General features: G+C 43.8%; 1 protein-coding gene across 1 annotated transcript in view; it reads left to right on the top strand.

Moving 5' to 3' along the window:
* The window catches only part of ARHGAP6 (Rho GTPase activating protein 6), a 508230-nt gene that overhangs the window by 414332 nt on the left and 67853 nt on the right, over positions 1-26045 (top strand). Inside the window, exon 2 of the mRNA XM_006892363.1 lies at positions 4289-4448. Within this exon, the coding sequence (XP_006892425.1) occupies positions 4289-4448 (160 nt within the window). The remainder of the gene's footprint in view (positions 1-4288; positions 4449-26045) is intronic.

The raw sequence follows: 26045 nt of genomic DNA, 5'->3' as shown, positions 1-26045 counted from the left end.
TTTGGACTTTTATACACATCTTATTGACTTAGCCTTCCATTTTTACAATAATGGTCTTTGTTTATCTTTATAAAACTGAGTTGGTTCACTCAGCGTAGTGCTCTAGTGCTTCTCCCATATGATATAGTTGTGCCATCGAGTTTCCTACGACCCTCCCTATGTACCAGAGCTCTCACGAAATCGCTGCTCCTTAGTGCTGCATAGTGTTCCATTGTGTGAATGTACCGTAATTTCTCAACCCACCCGTTTATTAATGGGCGTTTGGACTGTTTCCATTTTCTCGTTATTGTGAATAATGCTGCAATGGCTCCACAGGATTTTTAACAGCTATGAGTTGTTGTTTTTTTGTTTTTTGTTTGTTTTTTAGCTATGAGTTTTTATATTGAAGTTGCCAATCTTTCCGTTAGTAGACAAATGGCTAACTGTTGTATCACTAAGAGACATTGCCATGTTGAGAAAGGGATACAAAGTCAATGTAATGGTTAATATGAGTTATAACGTAACTTTCCACTCATCCAGGACTGGCTGGGTGCTGATTATCAACTCTTACGAGAAATCCACTTGCGTTGTTATGTGATTGAGCCGCACAAACCTGAGAAAGAAAAGTCTTGTGCTTCATTCTGTCCTGTTTTAGGGACACAGGCCAGAGATATTCCATCTTGTGCCAACGAGCAAACCCAGTTGAACCCAAGTCGTAGCCATCACTCCAGTGGGTCTCCACCTTTACTGAACCAAAAATAAGTGTTGTCTGGGGACATCTGTTTGCAGTGAAGATGGTGAAGTGCATTTTCTGAGACCCTACCTCTGTATACTTGCCTTTGAACCCAGGCTCTGCATGTGTAATGCTGGGCCCGGGCCACTCTTTGAACAGCCTGCCTCACTCTTTGCTGGCCCTCCCTTGGTCTTGGGGACTTGACAATTGGCTGAGGTTAAGGAGATGCTGCAATTAGACACTAGCCCTAAAGACATAAGAAAACAATGTGGTATAGACCAAAACCATAATGATTTCAATCAAATTCATTTCATGGGAAAATCAAGTCTGTTTGTAAAAATGCAATTTAGCTCCAAAGAAGGATAATTTTTTTTTTAGAATAAAACACAACTATTAGATTTTTTTTTTTTAAAAAGAGTCTTTGGCTTCTTTTTACTAAGGACAGACACATACGGTTCTGATGGGAAGGAATGTATTTCATTAACCCTTTGAGAGAGCTCTTCCCCAGTTAACCAAGTTTCCATTGCATTGAGAATGCTGTTGTTGATTATTGTTGTAAACTTGCTTGTCTGAAATAGAATAATTCACAGGATTCTGGTTATTTAAATAGCATACAACACAGTGCATGTATAATAAGTACTATGGTGCTTAATATACATAATAATATCATGTCCAGCTTTTATGATAAAGAAAACATAGAAATGATGGGTTTTCATTCCCAACATCAACATTTTCTGTCAGTTCTGTGTTATTTGTGCTTAAAAGCAGGTCTAACTTACACTATACCATGATTTCCCCACCTCCAATCTATATGAAACTGGAGCCTGGTAATCAATCCTTTGTTTTCCAGAGGTGTCCTGCACACAGCGGGATGGTTGGTAGCATCCCTGCTCTCTATCCACTAGATGCTTGTAGCATAGCCTTCGAATGGTGATAATAAAAATGTCTCCAGACATTCTGAAATATTTCATGGGGCATTTTTATTGTTGGGGTTTTGTTTGCTTGTTTTTAGGCCTTTTCTTTTGTTGTTAGCTGTCGTGGAGTTGGTTTCACTTCAGAGTACAAGAGGAACAAGCGCAAAGTCCTGAAGCAGCTTTGTGGGCCATCACTGTTACTCCTGTTCAACTCATTGACGTCGCGTTAGAACCAACTCAAAGCTGACCCTCCACTGGGTTTACACACAGTGTGATTCATACAGGAGGTTGCCTTTATAGCTGCCTTTTGATAAGCAGCGCAGTTCCCTTCAGGCTACCCCACCATATTGTTAGCCTCGTTTATGTTGTCATACAGTAATCCAAAAATAAAAAGAGATTTTTAGAATTTTCAGGGCTTTTAGTCCATCTAGAAATTTTGGAGTCCGTTTCAACTTCACCTACATTTGTGAAATTAAAACAAAAGAAAAGAAATACACTTTTCATTCTTAAAAATACCAAAAAAGTACAGAAAATTTAGGAGAAAATTAATCCAAAGACGAGAAACACACAGCCATAAAATGAGTCACCTATTTATTAGATAGACAGTCACCAAAGAAGAACGCAGGCCTGGAAGGCTCATTGACTAGTTGACGAACCGACCAGAGACCCATTTGAGGCCATACTGGTGGGCTCGGAACACATCCATAGGCCCTGGCTCTCCTTTCCTTGGTATATGACCTGAGATAAGCCCAGGACATTGACATTGATGTTCATTTCTTCCTGCTCCTAAGTAATCTGATTGGAGTGGATGTTATTGGAATCACTTCCCCCCCCCCACTCAGATGGTATCACATTTGGTTTTGCCCTCATGTACTGGCATTTCTTGGCCTTTGAACAGACTCTGTTTCAAAAAGACTGTTTCTTAGCAGTTTATACAAATTCAGTCTAAGTTTCGCTACACAAACACAACAGAAGATGGCTTGGTTTGGCTGCTAGGCAGCCCCCAAAAGCGAATTTGATTTGTAACTCTTGATGCACCACTGTCTGATATACTCGAGCCCCTCATTAATGTTATGAAATGTAAAATAGTGTCCATTGATTTCTAATCCTCCACCTTCCCCAGTATGATGTCTTTTTCCAACGACTGGCCCCCCCTGACAACATTCTCAAAATCTGTGAGGCCAAGTTTCACCATCCTTTCTTCTGAAGAGCACCCATGAGCACACTTCCTCCAAGGCAGACTTGTTTGTTCTTTTGACAGTGCACAGGCTCGTCAATACTCTTCTCTAACACCACAACTCACAGGCATTCTTTCTTCTGTCGTCTCTATTCATTATCCGACTTTCACACTCACAGAAAGGAACTGAAAAGATCAGGCACACCCTAGTCTTGAAACTCACATCATTGTTCTTTGGCACATTAACAAGATCCTTGACAACAGATTTTTCCCACTGTGGCGTGTCTTGTCTTTTCTTGACTGCTGTTGCCACGGTTGTTAGCGGTGACTCCAAGTGAACAAAATCGTTGACAACTTCATTCTTTTCTCCATCTATCATGATGCCTCTTGGTCCAGTGATGAGGCTTTGTTGTTTGTTTGATGAAAGAATATGCTAAGTAAATATGCGTAGGCTATTAAACAGCCCAGATCTAGCACCAACAGGGGTCAATAAACTACAACCAACGGGTCAAACCTAGCACGCTTCCTTTTTTTCTTTTTAGCCTGGAAGTAATAAAAAAAAAAAAAGTTGCATTTGTAAGTGGCTTAAGAAATTCAAAAGAAGAGCATTCTTTTATGGCTTGAAAATTATGTTTCCGTTTCTACAAAGAGAATTTTATTGGAACAGAGTCACGTTCATTTTTATTTCTCCCATGGTGTCCGTGGTTGCTTTTGTGCTCCCACGGCAGAGTCATGTGCCAGAGACCCCGTGACCTACAAACCCTAGAATATTTGCGCTCTGACCCCTCGCCAGAAAATGTTTGCCAGCCTAGGTATAGATAGTTGAAGCCATCAGACGTCAAATGATTATTTACTCCCTTGCTGCTTTTGGGTGTTGTTGAGTCATTGTTGACTCACACTAACCCCACGTAAAATGCTGGACCTGCCCTGCAGAGATTACAAGCCGTATTCCTTCTGGAAGCAGAGCACTACATCTTCCCCCAAGATGTCCTAACCACCAGCCTTCTCATCAACAGCCACATACCTAGCTATTTATGCTGCCAGGTCTCCCGTATTTTATTTCTTATCTAAAAGTCACAGCCATCGGGAACTCATCTTTTGGGGAAGAGCAAACAAGTGACTGAGGATGTACCTGTGGTCTCCCCCAGTGGAAACCCCCATGGCAGAGTTTCGACTCAGAACACTTCGACCTTGTTTCACGAATGCTCTAATAAACCTGGGCCTGTGCGAGGGACCAGGACCCTGCAGGGATCTTTCTGCGTTGTTTTCTCCAGCCTCTGTACACAGCTTTCTATGGGATCAGGATGCTCAGAAGATAGGGTACATTTTCACATGTGCAACAGATTAAGAGAATCCACAGTTGGTTAAGAATGGGCTCAACTGGGGGACCTGTCAGCCATTGTGGGGACATAAAGAGGGGGGGTTGCTTGCCTTTGGGACTGAAGGGAACTCCTGTAACTCTGGCTGCTTTTCCTTGGTCCACAGGGTGAGTTCACCTGGAACAGCATGTCGGGCCGCAGCGTGCGGCTGAGGTCAGTCCCCATCCAGAGTCTCTCGGAGCTGGAGCGGGCCCGGCTGCAGGAAGTGGCTTATTTACAGTTGCAGCAGGACTGTGACCTGAACTGTCAGATCACCATTCCCAAAGGTAAGGGCTGCCAGTCCACCTCGGGATGGGCTGCAGTCACCTCTCCCAGCTAACGTTAACCCAGGCACAAAATGACTGGCTCCGGGCCATTGGCCGGTGTTAGTGTGTGTTTTGAACATGTTCAAGCAGAACCATTTGCATGCCAGCTAAGATGTTTATTTGAAAGGGGCAGGTCAACTGGGGGCTTTACAAGGAAAGTTGTGTGTATCGTCACAGTCTACACAGTGCAGATCCAGTCCATTTATAGGCATTTGCAGCCAACCTAACTGAAAGTTGACTTTGAGAAAAAGCTGTGGTTATTCTAAACTGGGTTTTATTATAAAAAGCACGTTTCACTAATTGCTCCAGCCCTCCACTTGACCTGACGTCAAGAGCAGATCTGGCAGGCCGCAGAGTTTCACTTGTTTCGACCCATCCTTGCCCGGGTGCTTTGTGGAGGGACCCCCTCCATGAGCTTGGCATCTGGACTTCCTGAAGATTCTGCATACCCCGACCGTCCTGCCAGTAAACATGTGAAGCCCATGAACGCCTACAAGTCTGGTTCTGAATGTTCCCTCTCTTCTAGAGAGTGGCTAAGGGCCTTTGGTGGCTTAGTGTGTGGCGTGTTGTGCTGCTAAGCCGCCAGCAGCCCTCAGGCAGGAAGATAGGCAACTTCCTCTGATGGAGATTTACTGCTTCAGACCCGATGGAGAATCTCTGTGAGTCAGAACCGACTCCACAGCTGTGGGGTTTTGTAAAGTAACTTTGCTTAGTGGGGAGTCGATGTGGCTTTGAAGTGTCATGAGAACCTGTGAGGGCATACAGATCGAGTCCAGCTGCCATGAAGGCAATTCTAACTCAGGTGTGTTGGAGTTGAACTGTGCTCCGTCCACAGGGCCTTCAGCGGCCAGTGTTGCAAAGGTCCCCCGCATGCCTTTTCTTCCAAGGTTTTTCTGATTGGAAAGAAAGCTCCAGCTTCTTGATCGCATCGACTGCTGACACTAACTCGTAAAACGCACTGCCATCCAGTCCATCCTCCGTCATGGTGACCCCTCTATCGGGTGTCCAACGCTGTAAATGCTTTGGTTTGTTTGTTTGTATGGACTTCTGAAATAGTGATCTGAGCGGAAGTTCCCAAAGCAAATTGCTCTTTCACCCAGCCATTCTCGCACATTTTGTGTTGTAGCAACCCGAGTGCCAGCGGGGTGCTCACGCTCGCCTCACTGGCTCCCTCAAGTCCTCGTGCCTCGCCTGCACCCACTCTTGGTGACTCTGTCCTGGCGCCGCAGCCTCCAGTGGGCTTCCCAGCTTGTAAATCATTATGGGAGGACTGTCCATCCTCCTTCTGAGGAATCACTGGTGAATCCAAGCCCCTGATCTTTTGTTTAGCAGCCCATTGTATTGCACAGTACAAACCCAGGCCTTCTTGGTCCCCCTAAAGTCCCATCTATTGTCTGGCTGATAGTTGACCGATAGGCAAGGGCTTTACTCCAGTTTCGACTAAGAGCTTTCATTTTGAGCCTGCAAATCTCAACAGGATTTTTTCCCCCTCTCACTCAGATCAGCTTGTGAGTTCAAACGACCCACCTCTCCAGTGGTAGCTCACCACACCACCATGGGCTACAGAAATAGAGTCAGCCTATAATAAGAGACACTGGCTGCTGTGTCTGGAAAGTGAAGGGATGAGAAAGAGAGGGGCATAAAGCTTGAAAACTCTAGAAAACAGCCTTGGAGATTTCCATTTCTACGGAACAACTGTTTTCATTGAGTGGAAAGAGTTTGTTGTGAACTGGATTATCCCGCCCCGTATATGCATTATAAATCCCATCTTCTCTTCCTGCAATTATAATCTCATTTGGGAATGGGTAATCTCTGCTATGTTAATGAGACTCAATTAATGTAGAGTGCTTTAAGACCATTTCAGTGAAGATAGAAAGTCGATGAAACAAACTGGGGAAAGAGGCAGAGATGGATAGAGACACAGAGCAGGCTACATGAAGATCTCCCGGGAACCAAAGCCCAGAGGATGCACGGGCCTGCCTGCCCCCTGAACCAGCAGAGAGCAAGCCTTCCCAGAGAGCCAGGGCCATGGATTGGGCTTCTAGCCTATTAAACTGTTGGGAAAGAAAATTTCTCTTTGCTGACGCCATCCACTTGGGCCATTTCCTTTTATTGGAGCATTGACTAACTCAGGGAGTTCTTATGGTATAGTCCAGAGGAAGATGAGCTGTTAACACAAAGGCCGCACTTCTCTGGAAGTTCAAATCCAACAGCAGCTCCACAGGCGGAAGACGAGCAGTCTGCTGCCATGTGATTTACAGTCTCCTGAAGACCCACCGCAGGCTTGTTCCTTCCCACCATGACACCTGTGAGTTTGAGGTTTTGAGGTAATATAGACAAGGTTGTTTCATGAACATTTATTTATTCATAAATACAAATCACTATTTGCTTATTAGTAAAATAGATATGATACGCTCACTCCTCACTCCTTGGGTTCTAAAAAGCAGGATCATTATGTTAGTATCAGCATTGTGGGGGGAAAACCCCCTCAGGATGATTATATCAGATCACAAAATGGAGTTTGACTAAATCGTTACGTAACTGCCACATCACTTCAGGTCATAATTGCCAAACCATTGTAAATCATGGCCCAGCATTTGCTTCTTCTAGACATGCATCATTAATGGGGGATGTGGTCAATGGTCCATTTTTATCAGCAAAGTAGATGGTCAGTAAGCGGAAGTAGTTGTATGTGGCAGTAAATGTACACACATACACACTCACACACATCCACAGACACATGCACATCAGTGCACTTCTCAACCAGACGTGCTTCTGCAACCTACTTCCAGGGAATAGTTGGTGATATCAACAAACATTTTATTATTCTGACGACTCGGGAGAGACAGCTGAATTTTACCAGGTATGATAAACATCCTAACATATATTCTGACATTTAGTGAGGCTTTCCCTCCTCTCTCTATTGACTCATGTGGAACCCAGGCAGGATTCAAGTCACAGACAATCCTTTCCTTTTCTTTATGGAAAAAGTGGATATGCTGTTAGTAAGCCCAGTTTTTCACAAGAGGAACAATGACTTTCAAGTTATTTGAATCTTGGGTTCAATGCAGATCAGATACAACATCCTGCAGTGGGTGTTCCTTGTAACTTGCTTTGTGAATATAGTTCATTCAGTGTTTCTTGTTCCTGTTCTAAAGAGCCCCCTAAATAAATAGCCTTTGCCAGACAGACACACTTGTAAAACTTGTCTGCTGGAAGATCTGTCTATACTGTTCATGTCGATGCAGTTCTTCATACCCAAGGTAAAGGGCCAGTATCTCTGGATGTTGGATGTTATTGCCAGCTCATGGGGGTTGTTATCCTTGTTCCTATTGGAATTAGGATTTAGGATTTACAAATCCGTTTCTCACTCCTAGAGTAGAGAAAGAGATGTGCAGGAGATGGAAAAGAGCAGATATCACCCATAGTGTTCCTGCAGCTGTCGGTTTGGGCAAATGGTTGGACCTCGATCCCATTGCCTATGTGAAATGTGTCCTCTGAGTGAGACCACTTAACCCTTACGGAAACTTCCAAAATGGTGTTCTCAGCAGGACCACATGCGCTTTGCCAATTACCCAAGAAAGGAAATGCAGGTGCCTAGACCATAAAACATTGGTGGGAAGTCAACTGAGATACCAGGTCTAATGAAAATGGCAGTTCCGGTTGGCTAGACTGCACTATCACTGCCAGTGATGCTGGGCTATAGAAGGATCTCCTTGACAGGCCTTCTCTTCATGTGACCAGCCGGGTGAAACTACAGCATATCTACCGCACTGGGAGTCATGGGACAGAGGGAAGAACTGTGGCTGTTATATAGGAGGGTGATGGCAATGGCTGGGATCATTTCCTAGAATGCACTGGAGTGGTGGGATCCATTTCTCTCCAGCTAAAGAAACAGTGCCACCACTTTCAGGATTCAAGATGCAGACGAGCAAGAAGAGGATATGGAAAAGCATGTGAAATTGCCCTCCAGATGGCTTCTCTGCTCTCAGCAAAATAGTTAGCAATTTTATCTCCTGGGGGTGGGCGTGGGGAGGAGGCCCTGGAGGTTTGAAGGAAGAGAGGAGAAGAAGAGGGAAGTGTTAACGGAAGAGGGTTATGACTCTGACTCATGCTGACCCCATGTATGCACAATAGAACTATTCCACGGGACTGTCAAGATGTGGGAACCAGATAAGATCACCAGGCCTGCACTCCAAGGCTGTCAGGTGCTGTGAAATCTGAAGACTCGCCCTCCAGCGGGTTTTCAGAGGGAGAAACATCCTGCCCTGAGTGAGCTCCTCAGAGCGGCTGGTGGGTTTGAACTGCATCTGTTAGGGTTGGCAGTGCAACTCCCTGGAAGGTAAATGCTGCCAAGGCAAAACACTCTTACTTCCCTAGCCCTGGCTCACCTCAAATCTCCTGTCATTAGGATAGTTCAGGGACGGGAGAGGGGAACACAGAAATAGAGGATGACTTTTCAGTCACCTAGTACTGACCCCCAAAGATATTCTTGTTCTTATCCCAGAGCATGTGAATGGATATGTGATCTTGCACAGTTACCATGCGATGGCATGCTGCTGGCTTTTCATTTGGAGGAGAGGGGACGTGACTGGAATGATATGAGTGGCCTGTAGAAGCTAGAGAGGGCAAGGTAGTATGCTTCACCTCACTGTATTGTAAACAAATACAAAGTTCAATGGTTTCATGAGAGAGAAGTTCTTATCCTTGTGTTCTCTCCTCTCCTGCTGAGTTTCCCCATTCTTGTTTCAGTTCATTTCTGATATCACAATTGAGAAAGGTCTTGTTTATGTGTTTTGAAAACATTATCATGGAATGAAGAATGGCTGATGGTTTAAGGAAAAGTGGTCAATATCCCAATAAAAGTATATCCTGTTTCCTCCAAATTGCTCAATGATACTGTGTCTTTATAAAGTGGGCCCACACCACCATCCCTCGGGCAATGTAAACCCCAAGTAAACAACTCAGTGAAGTTGAGCAAATGCTATTTTTGGTTGGCCAACATTGCAGCTGTCTTTGGTTTGTAATTCAAATGTTGATTTTGAAAATAAAGGGTAACCTGGTGTGCAAGGCCATCAAACTTGCAAGTTTTTCAAACAACTGTCGTCAGTAGGCAGGATAAGTGCTTCGTTGCTACTTTATTCTTGCTAGCAATACCCAGTTGAAGAACTGAGGTGTTGGAATTGTTTGACATTTTTTGTATATGTTAGAGTGATAGGGACGTCTGGGATAGGCTCCATAAGCTTCACTGTAAGTAGAAATGCAGAGAAGCAGCAAACCCCAGCAAAGAGGGTCATCTGCTGGCCTAGTGGTAAGAAGGTACACTCTGTTCTCAAAGGTTTGTAAAGGTAGTTTGAATCCACAAGCTGCTCTGTGGGAGAAGGATGGGCAATCTCTTCCCATGGTATTACGTGCCTCTGAAAACTTGCTGGAGGGTCAGCTATGGTTCAGTTCCTACTTGACGGTACACAACAACACTTGCCATGTGCTATACTATCTTAGAGACCACGGGCTCAAAATGGAGCAAAACCTCATTCTCACTTCCCCACGATTTATACAGTGTGAGCTGTGGAATGAATCCTATCTTTTCGGTGTCCACCATAGCCTTTTCCAAGATCCTCTTTTTAAAGGAGTGATTTCTTGTGAGTTGTTGTTGTTGTGAGGTGCTATTGGTTCTGACTCCTAACTGACCCACCAGCAGGTTTTCAGAGTCTGTAAGACACGTGGGAGGAGATTGTCTATCTTTTTCCTCTGGTGGATTTGAACTGCCTGTCTTATAGGGTTGTCAATGCCATTTCTTTTTCATTTCTTCTCTTTGACTATGCTACACTGCCTTCACTGTCTGACGCACCACTGTCCCTGAACAACTGTCTGAGAAGTAAATGAAAGACTAGATGAACGCATACATGCATAGTCTCCTTTCAAATTAATCTCCTCTTTTTACGACTCACTGTTTTCCAGAAATATATCATCTGTTTCTCATTTTGCCCTCTACAGAATTCAGAGCACCCTCAATGCTTCCCTATTATTTCTTCCCCTGCCCAGGCAGTCCTCAGCTTTGATTGATAGACTCATAAGACTGATGTGAATGTCAGTGGCATAAAATGATGATGTGATTAGTTAATCATTAGCTACTTCATCATTAGTCATATAATGATTAAATTCAGTAATTCTTCTAATGAGCTGATAAGCTCTCAATGAAAGGTGTCCCTCACCATCCTAGTCATCACTGCCATAGCGTGTGTCCCTTCTGTTTTCTTGACACTGCTCTCCACGCTAGGCTACCCCATGACTCTGTCTCATGTGAACTGGAGCTCTGGATCCCACCCGCGTTAGAGTTCCTCTCCAGTTCTGCTCACTGTACCTAAGCCCATCCGAGTATTCTTCACCCATAGAAACTACTGCTTTGTTGCATACAAACCATCTCTTTCCTGGACTCCGCTATGCCTGCTGATCTACCAAAGCCATTTATTTGTTTTACTCCCGCAACTCACTGTTGGAGAGTCAGGACCAACTCATAGCTGACCCTCCAGCGGGGTTTCAAAGGCTGTAAAACGCACGGGAGGAGATAGCTGAGCTTTCTCCTGCAGAGCAGCTGATGGATAAAAGAAAAAAGAAGATAGCCATTGTGTTTGTAGCCTGTCCTCGGGATGTTTTAGAGACATGAACTTATTTACCTTACAGCCAGGGGGTTGAGCTTCTTGCCACTAATTTACAATGAATAATGCGGGTTACATCTCAGCTCAGGAAACACCTGACCCAAACAGTGCTTGTCTTTAACTGGAGATTCACGTTGATATTCTATAGTCTTACGTTCTGCTGCTGAGCAGACAGCTGTTCCCTAAGTCATAGACTCTGCCCGAGTTTTCACAGTCAGCTGTCTTTATGTTTTCAGGCAATAGGGTTTCCTCTCCCGGGTCTTGTCTCCACTGGTCGCATTTACACATATTTCTATAACTTAGCTGGAGTAGCAAGCTGTGACTGCACAAAGGCTTTGGAATCTCGAACATGACTTTTGTCACTGCCGTTTCTGTGAAGCATTCTGGCACAGTCTTCCGATTTCAAGGCGACACATAATTCTCTCTGCTGGGATCGTGGCCCAAACCTAAACTTGATAATTAGAAAGAATGTCCCATCCTTGAAAAAGGAACAGGAACTTCTTCCGGTTTTGCTTTGTTCTTGGTTTGCCCATAAGCAAAATACAGGCAAATAAGTATTCATTGCAATTAAATACAGAAAATACTTTCGAAATCAATCAGGGCTTTCTGGATAATTTACAGATTCTTTTAGTGGGTGGCTAAATTTTTTTCCTTTTACAAGTAGAAAGCTCTGGAAGAATTGTTTAAGAGGTCTTCGCTTAAAACATGACTGGGCAAACTACAGCCCACAGGCTGATTCTGATCCAATGCCTGATTTTTAAAGTTTTATTAAGACATAGACATGCCTACTTGTTTTTGTAGTTCCTATGGCTTCTTTTATTATTATTATTATTATGCCCCATTCATGTACTTTCTCTCCCCGCTACCTTCATTTACCCACTAAAATCTTAAACTCCGTGATTCCCCCTTCCGCCCTCCTGTCCCTTCCACTTCCTTCTTTGCATATCAATACATATCTCACTGGTGCTCTGGCTTCTTTACATTAGGAAATCAGAAGGCATATTCCACTGGAAAGTCTGTCATCAGGGACCTTTCCAAATTATTGAGGAGCAGTGATAAAGCTTTGTGTCACATGCTTTGGACATATTGCCAGGAGAGGCTATTCCTTGGAGAGGGACATTATGCTTGGAAAGGAGAAACAAAGGAGAGAGGACCGACAGCCCTTCAGCAAGATGGATTGAAATACTAACCGCCATTGGGCTTTAGTGTGTCAGGAACTGTGAGGCCCACACAGGATAGGGCAGAATTCAGATCTGTTGTTCATAGGGGTCAATAGAGGTTTTACACGACTTGACAGCACCTAACAACAATGACAACATGGCTTCTCTAGGGAGCTCTGGTAGTCTAGTGATGAGGAGCTGAGCTGCCAACCCAAAGGTAGATAGTTCAAATCCAGCGACTGCTGCACGGAGGAAAGGTAGGTGATGAACTCTTGTGTGGCATTTATTGCCCCTGAAAACCTACTGGAGAGTCAGCTATGGGTCAGTTCTCATTCAACAGTACACAACAACAACAACACATCTTTTTGGCTGGTAAAAGAATAGTTAAGTTCTTTTCCACAATCAAAACTTTGTGACTTTCAGATGTATTGGTGCAAATATGTGATCATGTTTCCTTGGTGGTACTGAACAAGGAAGAAAAGTAATATTATGGGTTGCTTAAACGAGCGTTGTCACCAATCAGTCTGTAGGCTTAGAACTTAGATATGAAGAACCTAAATAAAAAGTCAATCTCCAGTCTGGGTTTAATATTGGACTTATAATTACTGTTTTATTTGCTGACTAAGAAGGTAGCATCATTTATCTTTACATTGAAAACTTGTACTTGGCTGCAGTTTCAAGTTCTTTGCAATCCTTCCTCTCTTTTTTTTAAACCCTACCCAGCACGCGTGCACACATACTTTCTAAACGACTCATCACATGTTTTAAGGATTTTCCTGTTCTTCTTAGGTGCTGTAAGTCAACTTTGGCTCCTAGTAACCCTGTATGAAACAGAACCACCACCAATACCTAATGCCATAGAACACAGTGGGTATAAACAAATAGGAAATCAGTCCACAGCAGGTTTGGATTATCTGCCTGCCTATTTATTGCTTCATCAACCAGAAGTTCATTATATAATAAAGAGATTCATTATCTTATTTTGTAAGGCGTCCACTTGTTGTTTTTGTTGTTGTTGTGTGCTGTTGAGTCATAACTGACTCACAGTTGATTCTCCTAGCGGGTCATTAGAGGCCATAAATCACACAGAAGGAGATTCAGTGATGTTCCAGTTTTCCTCCTAGCTATCCTTAGTGAGTCATTTTGTTCTTTTGTTCTTTGGCTGGCTGACTTGGCTCTCCTTGTCACCAAATGGCTGCAGTTGCCCCAGGTATCACAGCTATGTTAGCAGCATCTCAAAGAAAGGAACAAGGATAGTGACTCTTTTACATATGATTTTTTTTTTAAGAATAGAGAAAGATTATAACTGTTGCCTCACAGGTGTCATTTCCTCACTTCTCAATCCCTAGAACTAGTAGTGTTCCTACTGCTGGATAAAACAGTTGACAAATTGAATTAATGGTTGCTTCACGCTAGGGCTCTATTTATTTAGGTAATTTTTCTATACCACATAGAATTGCTTCAAAGGACTCAAAGACAGCTAAAGAGTTCAAGATGATAGGATGAGGAACCGATAAAAGGATGAGGAACCAAATGTGTTTTATTGAATCTGATCGTGCATCCAGTTATTGAATCTGAGAGAGTTCTTTTCATCCAAACGCCCAGAAATGTTGAGATGTCCCCAGGTCCAAGGGACTAGTTAAAAGTATGTTTGAGTCCTTTCTTAGCTCTTGATTATAAAACAATATGGAGAAGGAAGTAGAGAGACTTACTCCCTCCCATGGCTGCAACACCATCACCCTGTGTGTAGGCACCATGATCTGACTCTCCATGTTCAACTTGACCCACAAGCTTTGGCTTTAACATACATACACATTCACGAAGCTTCATGATTTGGGATTCTTTTTTTTACTTACTAGTCCAGCCTCTTTCTCTGCTGTTATTAAGTGCAGTCCAGTAGAGCTCCTGGTGACCCCGTGAACGACAGATCTGAGCTCCGCTCTGTCCTCTCCCACCCTCACCTCTCTGAAGCTCTCGAGCCCTTCGCTGGTCACTGTGTCAGTCTGTCTTGTGAAGGGTCTTCTCCTTCGCTGACCCTCTTCAGTTCCCACTATGGTATCTCTTTCCAAGGACTAACCCCTCCTGACAACATGGCCCCAAGACATGTCACTTAAGAAAATGATTTTCTCCAAAAGCAACATTTCTTGCTCTTGATATTTGGAAAGTATCGTCTCTGTCCATACAATGCTAAGGCTAAGTTGCACGTACTGTTTTTTGTTCACAGAAGGTGCAGTGAGAGAGGCAATTTCCTGAGCCTAGGTGCGGAGATAGCATCCTGATTTAGGAAGACTGCCCTTTTGGGGATATATGCTTTTTCTTGGCTTCTGGGGTTCCCCCCCCCCGTAGCTCTTGAGTATGGAAACTATGACAGTGAGCAAAGGAGCATTCTAAAGGGCATAATTTTTATGACCAATTGTTACAGCAAGCAGTGATTATAAAGGACGCCTGGTTAAAGAAAAAACCATAGTTGAGCCTTTTAAACCCCTGGCATCCAAACCATGACATCAGCTTCTTTCTTCACATTTTGACAGAGCAAGGAACCCCAGCAGCCCAATGGGATCTCGTAATGATTTTCTGTAATAGCAAAACACAGGCTTTACGGCTCGGCATCAACAAGGCTTTCTTCTTTCCTCTGGAAGATGATGGAGAATGATTTTCAGAACAAATTACCTCACCAAAATAATTTACAGAAAATGGAAAAGATTCTTGTAGTGTTTCATTTAGCTGGAAGCATGGCGACCGCCAAGAGTCGAGTCTTTTCACAGCCGTGAGGAACTAACAGCATGTGCTTCTCTTTGTCCACAGCTTTGATAATTTCACTGCTGCTTCAATATGTAAACCATGGGGATTAGTACATTTCACAAGTACTTTAGGGAGCCTCAGTCCTAAAGAGCAGCCTCTTTGTTGCCTAAGAATATCATAAAACATTTCCCTGGGGAAATATGACTGCTGTAGGAACAGATCAGGGAAAACCTTAGCCCACAAGGTGTTAGCAGAATAAAGAACCCGTGTTTAAACTGATTGAGATTCACAACAAGAGTAACTGAGCCAATCCCGTTGCCCTTCCTTGCTGTCCATTTTTTCTGATGAGTGATGTCAAATGAGATCTAAAGTTGAAGCCAGGTCCGGCTTCAGTGTACCCGTTTTCTACTTTTCTTGTGTATGCTGTTTTCTTTTAGAATTCTTACTGACCACTCCCTTGAACCCTGGTTCCCATTTAAAAATCCCACCGCCCCCCCCCCCGTATTTGCAATTTTCTCAACTTTTTGCGCCAATAAAACATATAAAATTCTTCAAGGAATAAAATGTAAGGGGGCTTAGGATAATCAGAAGAGATGGTCCAACATAAGTAGTTACTGTGAGATTTAGTAGGGGATATTCCTCTTCACTTCTCCCACCCCATCAGTGTCCCAAACAAAGATAAGCTGTTAATGGTCCTTTATTCTTTGAGACTGAACTCAAACATCAGCTTTCACAAATGGAATCGGGATCAGGCGTCTCTTTTCTATCCTTTTGTCATGTGCCATTGAATCAGAACTGCTCATAGCTGACTTTTCAGTATGTTTTCAGGGACAGTAGTTGCACTGGAAGAAAATGCCCATCCTTCTCCCACAGAGCAACTGGTGGATTAGAACCCTGGGCCCTCAGGATTGCAGCTATTTACCACAAGGACACCAGAGCTCCCATTGTGTGAGTTGTTGTTGTTAGGTGCTGTCCAGTATGACTCATAGCGACCATATGAACAGCCGACCTGCCCCCTGCCCTATCCTGTGTCATCCTCATCAGCTTTTAACACACTTTTGTCATAGGCCATTACTGAAGTCAATCTATCTCATAGAGGGGCTTCCTCTCCTTCACTGACCTTCCGTCTTTCCCAACATGATTTGCCTTTCTAAGGAATAGCGTCACCTAGCTACATGTCCAAAGAGTTCTCTGGCAAAACTTTTCCCAAGATATATCTATTTGTTCTTTTGGTGGTTCATGGCATATTCAGTACTCTTACCCAGCACCACCTTTAAATCAACTGTGACTAATTCTGACCTTATATGTATAATTGAACAAAAGACTGCTTGATCCTATACTATCATCCCAAGGTTGATGGATGGATGGATGGATAGATAAGCTCACTTTTCATTAATGGCACGGGAATGACATTTGAATAGGTAACTGTTACATAGGAAAGAGTTCTCAGGCCAAGCAGGGCCATTTCGATTTATGGCATCTTAACTCTGGGTGGAGCATACTTGGTTTAGAAGACAAGTGCCTCTTGTTTTCACTCCCCTCCAGAATCTCTCAGGTCCTTTGGGGTACAGCTCTCAGCCCACAGCATTGTGCTGCTTCCCTTGGTCCCACTGTCCACTGCCCTCGATATGTTGTTTGTTGTTACGTGCCATCGAGACGCTTGCAACTCATAGCGACCCTATGTACAAGAGCTCTAACCCCTGCTCTGTCCTGTGCCAACCTAGCCATCTCAAATGCACTCATTCCCACCACTCCAGGCACAGAATCGATCCATCTCATTGAAGGTCTTCCTCTCCTTCCCCGCCCCTCCACTCTGCCAAACATGATGTCCCTCTCCAAGGACCAGTCCCTCCTTGCAACATGCCCAAAGTATGTCAGACGAAGCTTCAGAATCCTTGACTCCAGGGAGCATTCCGGCTTCATCTTCTCCAGGACAAATCTGGCCCTCCAAGAAGTGAAGGTGGTCTTTTTTTTCTCCTTCCTCTGTGCTCTCAGAGCGCCTCCCTTTCCCATCTCTTGGTGTGGACTCTGTAATGAAGAGTATGCCTCCGACCAGCTTGGACAGTTGTGAATTCATTCTCCTAAGACTGATTGGTGACACTCATTGGCTTCAAGTTTCACGCATGTCTCTGCAGGTATGGTTTTGACTGGTGTTTGGGGGATCCCGCTTCCCTCAGTCCATATCTTATTTTCCCTAAGATTCTCTCATTTCCTATCACTCCTGCAAGCTCCCTGATAGAGTTCCAAAGAGTAATTATTTCAGCTTAAAGTCTAAGGAGTGCCTGATCTGAGCATGATCATCTCAATAACTTGCTATGCGTATGAAGGTTGGACAGTGACTAAGGATGACAAAAGAAGATTCAGTGCCTTTGAGTTGTAGTGCTGGAGAAGCGTACTCAGTACCTAATCGACTATCAAAACAAAGGGCACCTAGAGCCCTCCTTGGAAGCACAGGTGGTGAAACTTTGCCTCACATACTTTGGGTATGTTGTAAGGAGGGGCCAGTCCTTGGAAGAGGACATGATGCTTGGAAAGGTGGAGGGTCAATGCAAGAGTGAAAGACCCTCAACAAGATGGATTTGCACAGTGACTCAATGGCCTCAGGTGTGTCAGAGATGGTGAGGATAGCACAAAATAAGGCAGCTTTCAGATCCATCGCTCAGGGAGTTGCTATTAATTGCAGTAGACTTGACAGCAGCATAACAACAACATTTAACCTGTGAGCTGTGATGGCTTCGTGGTAAAGAATTGCGCCAATAACCCAAAGGCTTGTGGTTTCAGATCGGCCAGCTGCTCCATGGGATAAAGATAGCCTTCTCCCATCAGAAACCCCCCCTGGAGTATCAGCTGTCAGCCAGTTCTGACTCGAAGGTACTCAGCATAATGACCTGGAACTTTGCATTCTCACCAGTGCTCTAAGAGTGAGCTGGAGCGTGGAGCCCAGCGTGGGGCCTGTGAGGATGGTGCAGGATTCTGCCACGTTCTGATTGGTTGACCTTGTGGGTTACAGTCAACACTGCAGCACCTGAGAGCAACCCCAACATGCAGCCTGTAGGAGTTCTCGTGGTATAGTGTGAAGGATGCCAGCTGCCAGTTCTAGAGATCACCTGTTTAAACCCACCACCTGCTTTGTGAGTTCAAGATGAGATAGTCTACTCCTTAAAGTTCACAGCCCTGGAGCCTGGCCGGGGCCATTCTCTGTCCTGCGGGTTTGCTGTGAATCAGAATCTCATCAATCAATAGTAGTTTGGGGGCTTTGGAATTTTTTATTTTATTTTTAAACTATTTTGTTTTCTTTTAAAACCTTATTGCATATGGCCCTTCCCTCCACTCAGCTATCTAGTAAATTTTTTTATTTTTACTCCTTCCTTGTTCCTTTCTCCCTCTCCTTCTCATCCCTGTTAACTGTCCAAAATTGATTCTTTGGGCTAGCCTTTCCTTAGCTTTTGCTATTAGTAGTCTTGCACCACAACTGTCCCTTTGTTACCAACTCATGTCACTCAACATAATTTGTTCTAGATCCATCCACGCTGTGCAGTATTTCACAAATTCTTTAAAAAAAAAATGCATGTTTTCACTCAGATCTGGGAGATAAAAACAGGAGATTATTTCCATAGTTTCCGACCGGACCAGAAACTCTGGCTCGCTAGTTATCTTCCTTCTGGCCATAAAGTTGAGCTCCCTGATCTGCGAGTTTCAGGGGGATGCCTGTGAGCTCAGTGTCCCTGTCCCAGTGCGTGGAGGGGAAAGAAAGGGTTAGGGGACGCAGAGAAAGATCATCTTCTCTGGAATCTTTCACCGGGAGAACACATTTGGGACAGCTTTGATTAAAAACAAATTAAATGAATGCAAATAAGCTTTAGTAACAATGCCATCATTTCAAGGGAAAGAGATCACATTGCTCAGAGGCTTGTGGAGATTGATAGCTTATCTCTCAACTAATCTCTCTCATTTCATTCAGAAGTCATCTTTTTCTAAACAGACTCTCCTTGACTCCCTTTTAAAGATTCAGGACACAACTCACAAAGAACACCAAATAAATGCCATCTCTCTACCCCCTCTGGACTTAGTAACCATATAAGGCAAAGTGCCCATTTTCTTAGCAAAAGGATGCTAAAAATCAGAAAAGCCAAGAAATTGCAAGAATCTGTCACTCTCCTCCTCCCCCCACCCGCCCGGCCCCAAGAAAACACTTAGTGAATGGCCATTTCTGCTAGGAGGCCGACTGGGCACAGTAGCAAAGGGCACCCTCTCCCAAGAGGCCAATTACAGCCAGGCCTCATCCATTTTCACATACACTTGACAGCTGTGTAGCCAGCTTTTGCTACAATCTCTCTCATGTCTGAGAGAAAGACCTTTATTTCAGAAGGAAATGTATTTTCCTGGAATAATGTTAAATGTGCAAGGAAATTGCCAAGAAAATGAAAAAAAAAAAAAAACAACCAAACAAAACACTTTTATGTCCCTTAGCTGTCTTTGTTTGTTGTCGTGTGGTGAAAACAAGTCAACTATGGCTCGTAGTGACAGCAGATAAAAACTTGGCCCTATCCAGTGCAAGCCTCACCGTCTCCGCCACGCTTCAGTCTATTGTCAAACCATCTCGTTGAGGATCTTCTCATTTTTTTTTTTTTAAATTTTCTGCTTTTCCAAGCATGGTGTCCTTTTTCCAAAGACTGGCACCTCCTTGTCATCAAATTGATGCCAACACCCTGTGCCCTCATGCGACAGGTTACAACTGCCTCGACAGCTTTCCCGGTCATCTTTGCAGAGTCCAAGTAGCATGATAAGTTAAAGGACTCAGCTACTAAGTGAAAGACGAGCTGTTCAAACCCACCAGCCACTCACTGGAAGAAGGATGTGACCGTTTGCTGCCGTTAAAGACTGTAGCCTTGGAAGCCCCGTGGGGCAGATGTCATCTGGTCGCTTTAGAATAAACACAATGACAGTGGGTTGGTTTGGGTTTTATTTTTTAAAGAAATTATATGCAAGGAATTTGCCATAACTTTTTTTCCCTGTAGAGGTGATCGGTGGATTCAAACTGCCGGCTTTGTGGTTATCAGTTGAGCACTTGTCCTTTATGCGTCTAATGTGGTTTCCCTCATAACAACCTTTTATATAACTGTGGAACAATCATTACTTCTAAGAAAACCATATTGATATATTGCTGTCATTTTATTCCAGATGTAATTCAGATATCACCTCTTCTCTTTGTCCTTTAATGGCTTTTCTCTCTTCCAGGATCTTACCGTGCGTTTAGCAGGGAATAATTTTATTATTCATTTTAATTGTATTTTATACATTCACTCAAATGAATTATGCTTTCTATAATTTTTTACTTTTCTTTTTTTTGGGGGGGTGTGTATACCATTAAGTCAGATCTGATTGGTACAGGAGGAGATTGCCCCTCCTCCAGCAGAGAGGCGGATTCGAACCGCACGCCTCTGTGATTGCAGTGCAGCTTCTTGCCACTAGATCACCAGAGCTCCCTAATCACATACTTTTAGTCAGTCTCCATTGCATCTTGCCCTTAAAAAAACAAAACAAAAAAACCAACTACAGCATTAATTGCCTCTCATAGTTTCTGGTAGTGCCTGTGGCTCAGGATTTTTCATGAAGTTGCTGTCAAGTTGTTCACTGAGGCTGTGCCTCGTCTGAAGGCTTGACTGGGGCTGGAAGGTTCCATTTTTAAATTAACCCACATGACTGTTGACTGGAGGCTTCTGTTGATAACATGGCTTCTCCTAGAAGGAGTGACATGCATCCAGAGAGAGATGGGATCCCCAGAGAACAGGACTTTCCTGAGGCAACTCATTCCACTGCTAAACACAGTTCTATGTGCTATTGACAGTCTCTTCTTTCCTTCAGAATTTTTATTCTGTCACATGGAGTGGTGGCCTTTAGGTCACTTCATCCATCATGAAAAATTACCAAAAAAAAAAAAAATTACCATTTGAAGGGAAAGAGCTGTGGTGCCACCCATGTCTTCTCTGTGAGCCACATAATATCCACTCACACAACCATTCACCATCAGACATTGTTCCTGATGTTATTAGGGCCCTTTTCCAGAAAGAGGAAAAGACGCGTTATACAAAGAATTAAACACCATTTACTCAAAGAACTTGCTTCATCCCTCACCTTTAGTCCCTGTGCGGTGCGGATGGTTAATACCTTTGGTTGCTAACTCAAAGGTTAGGGGTGTGAGTTCACCCAGCAGAACCTGGGAAGCAAAGCCTGATTACCTACTTCTGAAAAATAAGCCGTTGACAGCTCCCTAGAACAGCACTATTGTGACACACATGGGGCTGCCCTGAGTGGGAATCAGTCCGGTGGTGTCTGGTTCTCAGTGGTAGTCTTAGGAAGTGCTTAGAAAGACAACCATGGGCTGCCTCACCCTTTTCCTTACAAATGGGAGTGAGGAGAATGATATGGCGGGAAAAAAATTCATCCTGATATGTCAAGAGAAAAAATTTGCAAAACATTTCCTATTGCTGCAATGAAAGCAGAGGATGAGCTTGGTGGAGATTGAGCCTAGTGGATATTCATTCTGTCATTGGGGCTTCATGGGGTTTCAACCCATAGTTGGTCTTCAGGAGGGTGGGTGGTTCTCACCAGGGTGATTCTGCCCCCTAGAGACCACTGAGCACAGACCTAGGACATTTTTAGGGTCACAGTGAGGAATGGGTCAGAGTGCTCCTGGCATCTAGCGGGTAGAGGCCAGCAATGCAGCTAAATAAACATCCCACAGGGCACATGGGCAGCCCTCAGAATAAAGCTTATCGGCCCCAGGTTACAGTAGGACCCTGGTTGAGAGACCCTGGCGTCCATTATATGCAGTTTCTAACGGGCTTTCTCCCAGTCTGCCACCCACGTGTCATCTCCTTCTATCCTTTTCTCCTTACTTTTGAACTAAATTCCCTTGGTTGTCTATGAATTCCTTTGGTTTGCTTTCTCTGCGAGTCTGTTTTTCTGGTTCAAGTAAATAGTGAGGCAGCTGTGGTTGGGAAAGGCAGGGGAGGCAGTGCCAGAAAACATTCCTCCAAACTTTTCTCTGCAGGTTTTTGTTGTGTTTTTTTTTTAAGATTCGAAGGAACCGGGAACCATTCTTTTGGGTTAGGATTCGCTTGTAAGCGCCAGGGGCTGCGAGGTAGCATGAGTGGGTGCAGCCGCACTGTGGGGGTTTGTGACGAGTGCGCAGAAGCCAGTGAGATTGCCAGGATTTTGCACTGCTTTTGGCATTAGCTCTCTGATGCATAGAAAGTGATTGCAAAAGCCATGGCATATATCAGGCACACCTTAGTCTCCAGACTGACATCATTGCTCTTCGGTACTTTAGAGATGTCTCTAACTGCAAACTTTTCCATCACAATACGTCTTTTAATTTCCTGGCTGTTGGTGCCAAGAGTGTTGATTGTGGAGCCAAGCAAACTAAAAGTGTGAACAATCTCAATCTCTTCACCATCCATCATGATGCTGCCAGTGGGCCCAGTGGTGAGACTCTTTGTTTTCTTGATATTGAGCCTCAATCTATACTGAAAGTTGCAGTCCCTGACCTTCCACAGCAAGGGCTTCAGGTGCTCCTCCATTTCAGCAAGCAGAGTTGTGTCCTCTGCATAACGCAGAATGCTGATGAGTCCTCCTCCAATCCTGAGCCCACATGATACATGCCAGGGTCTTTGTAATCACTTGCTATATGCATCAGAGAGCTGGATAATGACTAGAGATGGTAAAAGGAGAACTGATACCTTTGAGCTGTGGTGTTGGAGTATGAACTGCTAAGAGAATGAACAGGTTCATCCAGGAGAGGGTGAAACCAGGCTTCTCCTTGGAGGCAAGGATTCTGAAGTTCCATCTGACATACTTTGGACATGTTGCAAGGAGGGACTGGTCCTTGGAGAGGGACGTCATGCTTGGGAGGGTGGAGGGACAGCGTAGAAGAGGATGACCCTCCATGAGATGGATTGATTCAGTGACTGGGGTCATGGGGGTAGGTGTGTCAGAGACAACAAGATTGGCAAGGGGTAGAGCAGGGTTTAGGGCTGTTGTACATAGCGTCGCTATGAGTCGCAGGCAACTCGAGGGCACAGAACAACAACATGGTGTTAGGTGCTATCACACCGATTCCCACTCAGAGTAGCTCTGTACAGTAGCCCCAAACACTGCCTGCTCTTAGACCATCCTCAGGTTCTTGCTATGTTTAAGCGCATTGTGTCAGTGCATTTCATTGTGCATCTTCCCCTCCTTTCCCTTGAGCTTTTCCCAGCATGATTTCCTTGTCCAGGGACCGGCCCCTCCAGATAACATGCCCAAAGTATGAGCCAAATTCTCACAATCCTGGCTTCGAAGGAGCATTCTGGCTACACTCCTTCTAAGACAGATTTGTTTGTTATTCTGACAGTCTATGATATTTTCATTATTCTTTGTTAACACCACATCTCAAAGGCATCTACTCTTCAGCAGTCTTCCTTAATCATTGCCCAACGTTTATACATAGAGAGCAATTGAAAATACTCTGCCCAACAAAAATAGCAAAGTTCAACATTGGCAGCAAACAACAAATGGTGATGAGGTTGTGAAGAGACTAAAACTCTTATTCACTGCTGGTGAGAATGTAAAATGGTAGAGCCACTGTGGAAGGCATTCTGGCGTTTTCTCAAAAAGTTGGAAATAAAATTACCATTTGACCCAGTATTTCCATTACTGGAAATATACCCTAAATGTACCACCGCTGCCACCCAAATAGATGTATGCACACCATGTCTACTGCTGCGTCATTCACCATAGCAAAGATATGGAAGCAACCCAATGCCCATCCACAACTGAATGCGTAGAAAAACTATGGTGCAGTCACACAATAGAATTCTACACAGCACTGAAAAACAATGAACTCGTCAAACATTACAAAACATGGGGGAGCCTGGAGGCCATGATGTTGAGTGAAATATCTCAGTCACAAAAGGACAAATACTGCATAACACTGATGTTCTAAAAACAGGACTAGCATGAGGGGATAGAGGAGAATAGGAAAAGAGTCGGTAGATAATGAACACTGCATTAGATCAGCTGTGGGGAAGAACTGTCTGAAAGGAATATATGATTGGGCATTATTTGTAAGACAACAGTCTGGAATAAGGGGTACATTGCAAAGTGGACTGGAGGAGAAGGAGAGAGGAAAATGTGCAACAATGAATAGTTTTCTTCTAAAAAAAAGTATATATTAAAAAAAATACTATGTCTTGGGTCAGGCACACTTTGGTCCACAAAGTAACATCTTTGCTTTAAAGAGCATTTTGGGAAATTAGCACATTTATCTATACATAAGACAAACTCAATTTCCACTTAGTTGACTCCAACTCATATTGGCCCCATGCGTATCAAAGGAAAGCTGTGCGCCATAGGGTTTTCAGTGGCTTATTTTGGGGGAGAGAAGGTGGAGTGGATCGCCAGATCTTTTTTTCTGAGGCTTCTCTGGTAGACATTTTGACTAGCAGCCGAGCGCTCCAATACTGACGGTAGTGAATAGATCATAAAGATGGATGAGATGAGCACACATGGGACTTAAGAGACCAATGACTCCTTACGTGACAGTTTCCTGTACAAATCTCATGACTTCATGCGTGAAGACTCTTGGTAACTATTCCTATCTCAGGGAAGCAGAGTTGATTTAGAAATCTTTCTTTCCTTTTTGAAAGAGAAAAGGAATCATATGTGTCCACTGATTACATCTAATGCTCCCTGCTAAAATTCATTAAGGAGGAGTTGGCCACATCTACAGCACCAGGAGGATCCCAGAAATGTTATGTCTGTTAAAGACTGCTTATTTTTCCTGATATTAGAGTCTTCATTTAGAGTTCATTTGGCTGAGTTTTCTTAGCTTTCTTTACTGCCCCATTTTTGTTATATCTTTTAAAAAGCCCAGACCTTGGATAAATAAAATGTGGTAGATACATACAATGGAATACCACTGAGCCAGTAGGAGACATGAAAAGCTGATCCCTGTTCTATATAGCATGTTGTTGTTGTTATGTGCCGTCGAGTCGCCTGTGACTCATAGCGTAGAGCTATGCTAAGTGAAATAAGACAAATATTGAATGACCTCCCAAAAAGAGAACACAAGGCAAATGAATAGAAACCAAAGTTTATTAGGAGAGAAGCCTCTCTGGTGGCCGAGTGGATAGGAAGTTGCCTTGCCAATCCAAAGACATGTGGTTTGATTCCACCTGCAACTCAGGAGGAGAAAAGTGGGCAGTCTTTTCTCATGTGACCTATAGCCTCCCAAACCCCATGGGAAGGTCAGCTGTGAGACTGTCTGACTCAAGGACACATAACAGCAACAAAGAAGAAAGAGTGAAAGGGGAGCGAATAGTGATGGAAATATCAAGTTGGTTAAAGGTAGAGTTGCATAGCTGGTTATTGTAGTTGCTGCCAATACGTTTGTATCTTTAGTGCTTCTATTCACTGTGCATCGTAGACCCAATAAATGGTCTGTATTCCTTTGGAGCAACGGAAGAAGGAAGAGTCAGAATCAAGAGGAGGATGTGAGTTTGTGAGGAACTGGATGATACGTGTCTGCCTGTTACCCAACATTTTGGTCAAAGACTCCATGAAGAATCCTGATCAAAAAGAGACAAATGCAGAATGGAATATCAAATTCTCCTGGACTCTAGACTTCCTGGAGACATCGAAGGTGGATAAATCCCTAAAACCAATAGGTCCTCTGAAGTGATTTTAAAACTGATCATCTTTCCCTTTTAAACTTTCTCTGTTTGGGAGAAAATTGACAACAGCAACTTGAAAAGCTAGATAAGAACCTTAGGAGAGTCAAGAGTTCATGTTAAGGGGGAGGAACAACTCGGGAAAGGAGGATAGGAAGTTCGTAACTCAGAGAAGGTAATCAATGTCAGCAGAATTTACGTGGAGAACATGTTGAATGGGGGTATGCTTTGCAGCGACAATTAGAAATGTAGACTTAAAAGCCCCAAGTTTCATTCCCTCCTAAA

Source organism: Elephantulus edwardii, unplaced genomic scaffold (assembly GCF_000299155.1).
Source record: "Elephantulus edwardii isolate Elephantulus edwardi_28Jun2011 unplaced genomic scaffold, EleEdw1.0 scaffold00115, whole genome shotgun sequence".
In the NCBI taxonomy this organism is placed as follows: domain Eukaryota; kingdom Metazoa; phylum Chordata; class Mammalia; order Macroscelidea; family Macroscelididae; genus Elephantulus; species Elephantulus edwardii.
The sequence above is the reverse complement of the archived record's forward strand: the minus strand, read 5'-3'. Positions and strand labels throughout refer to the sequence as shown.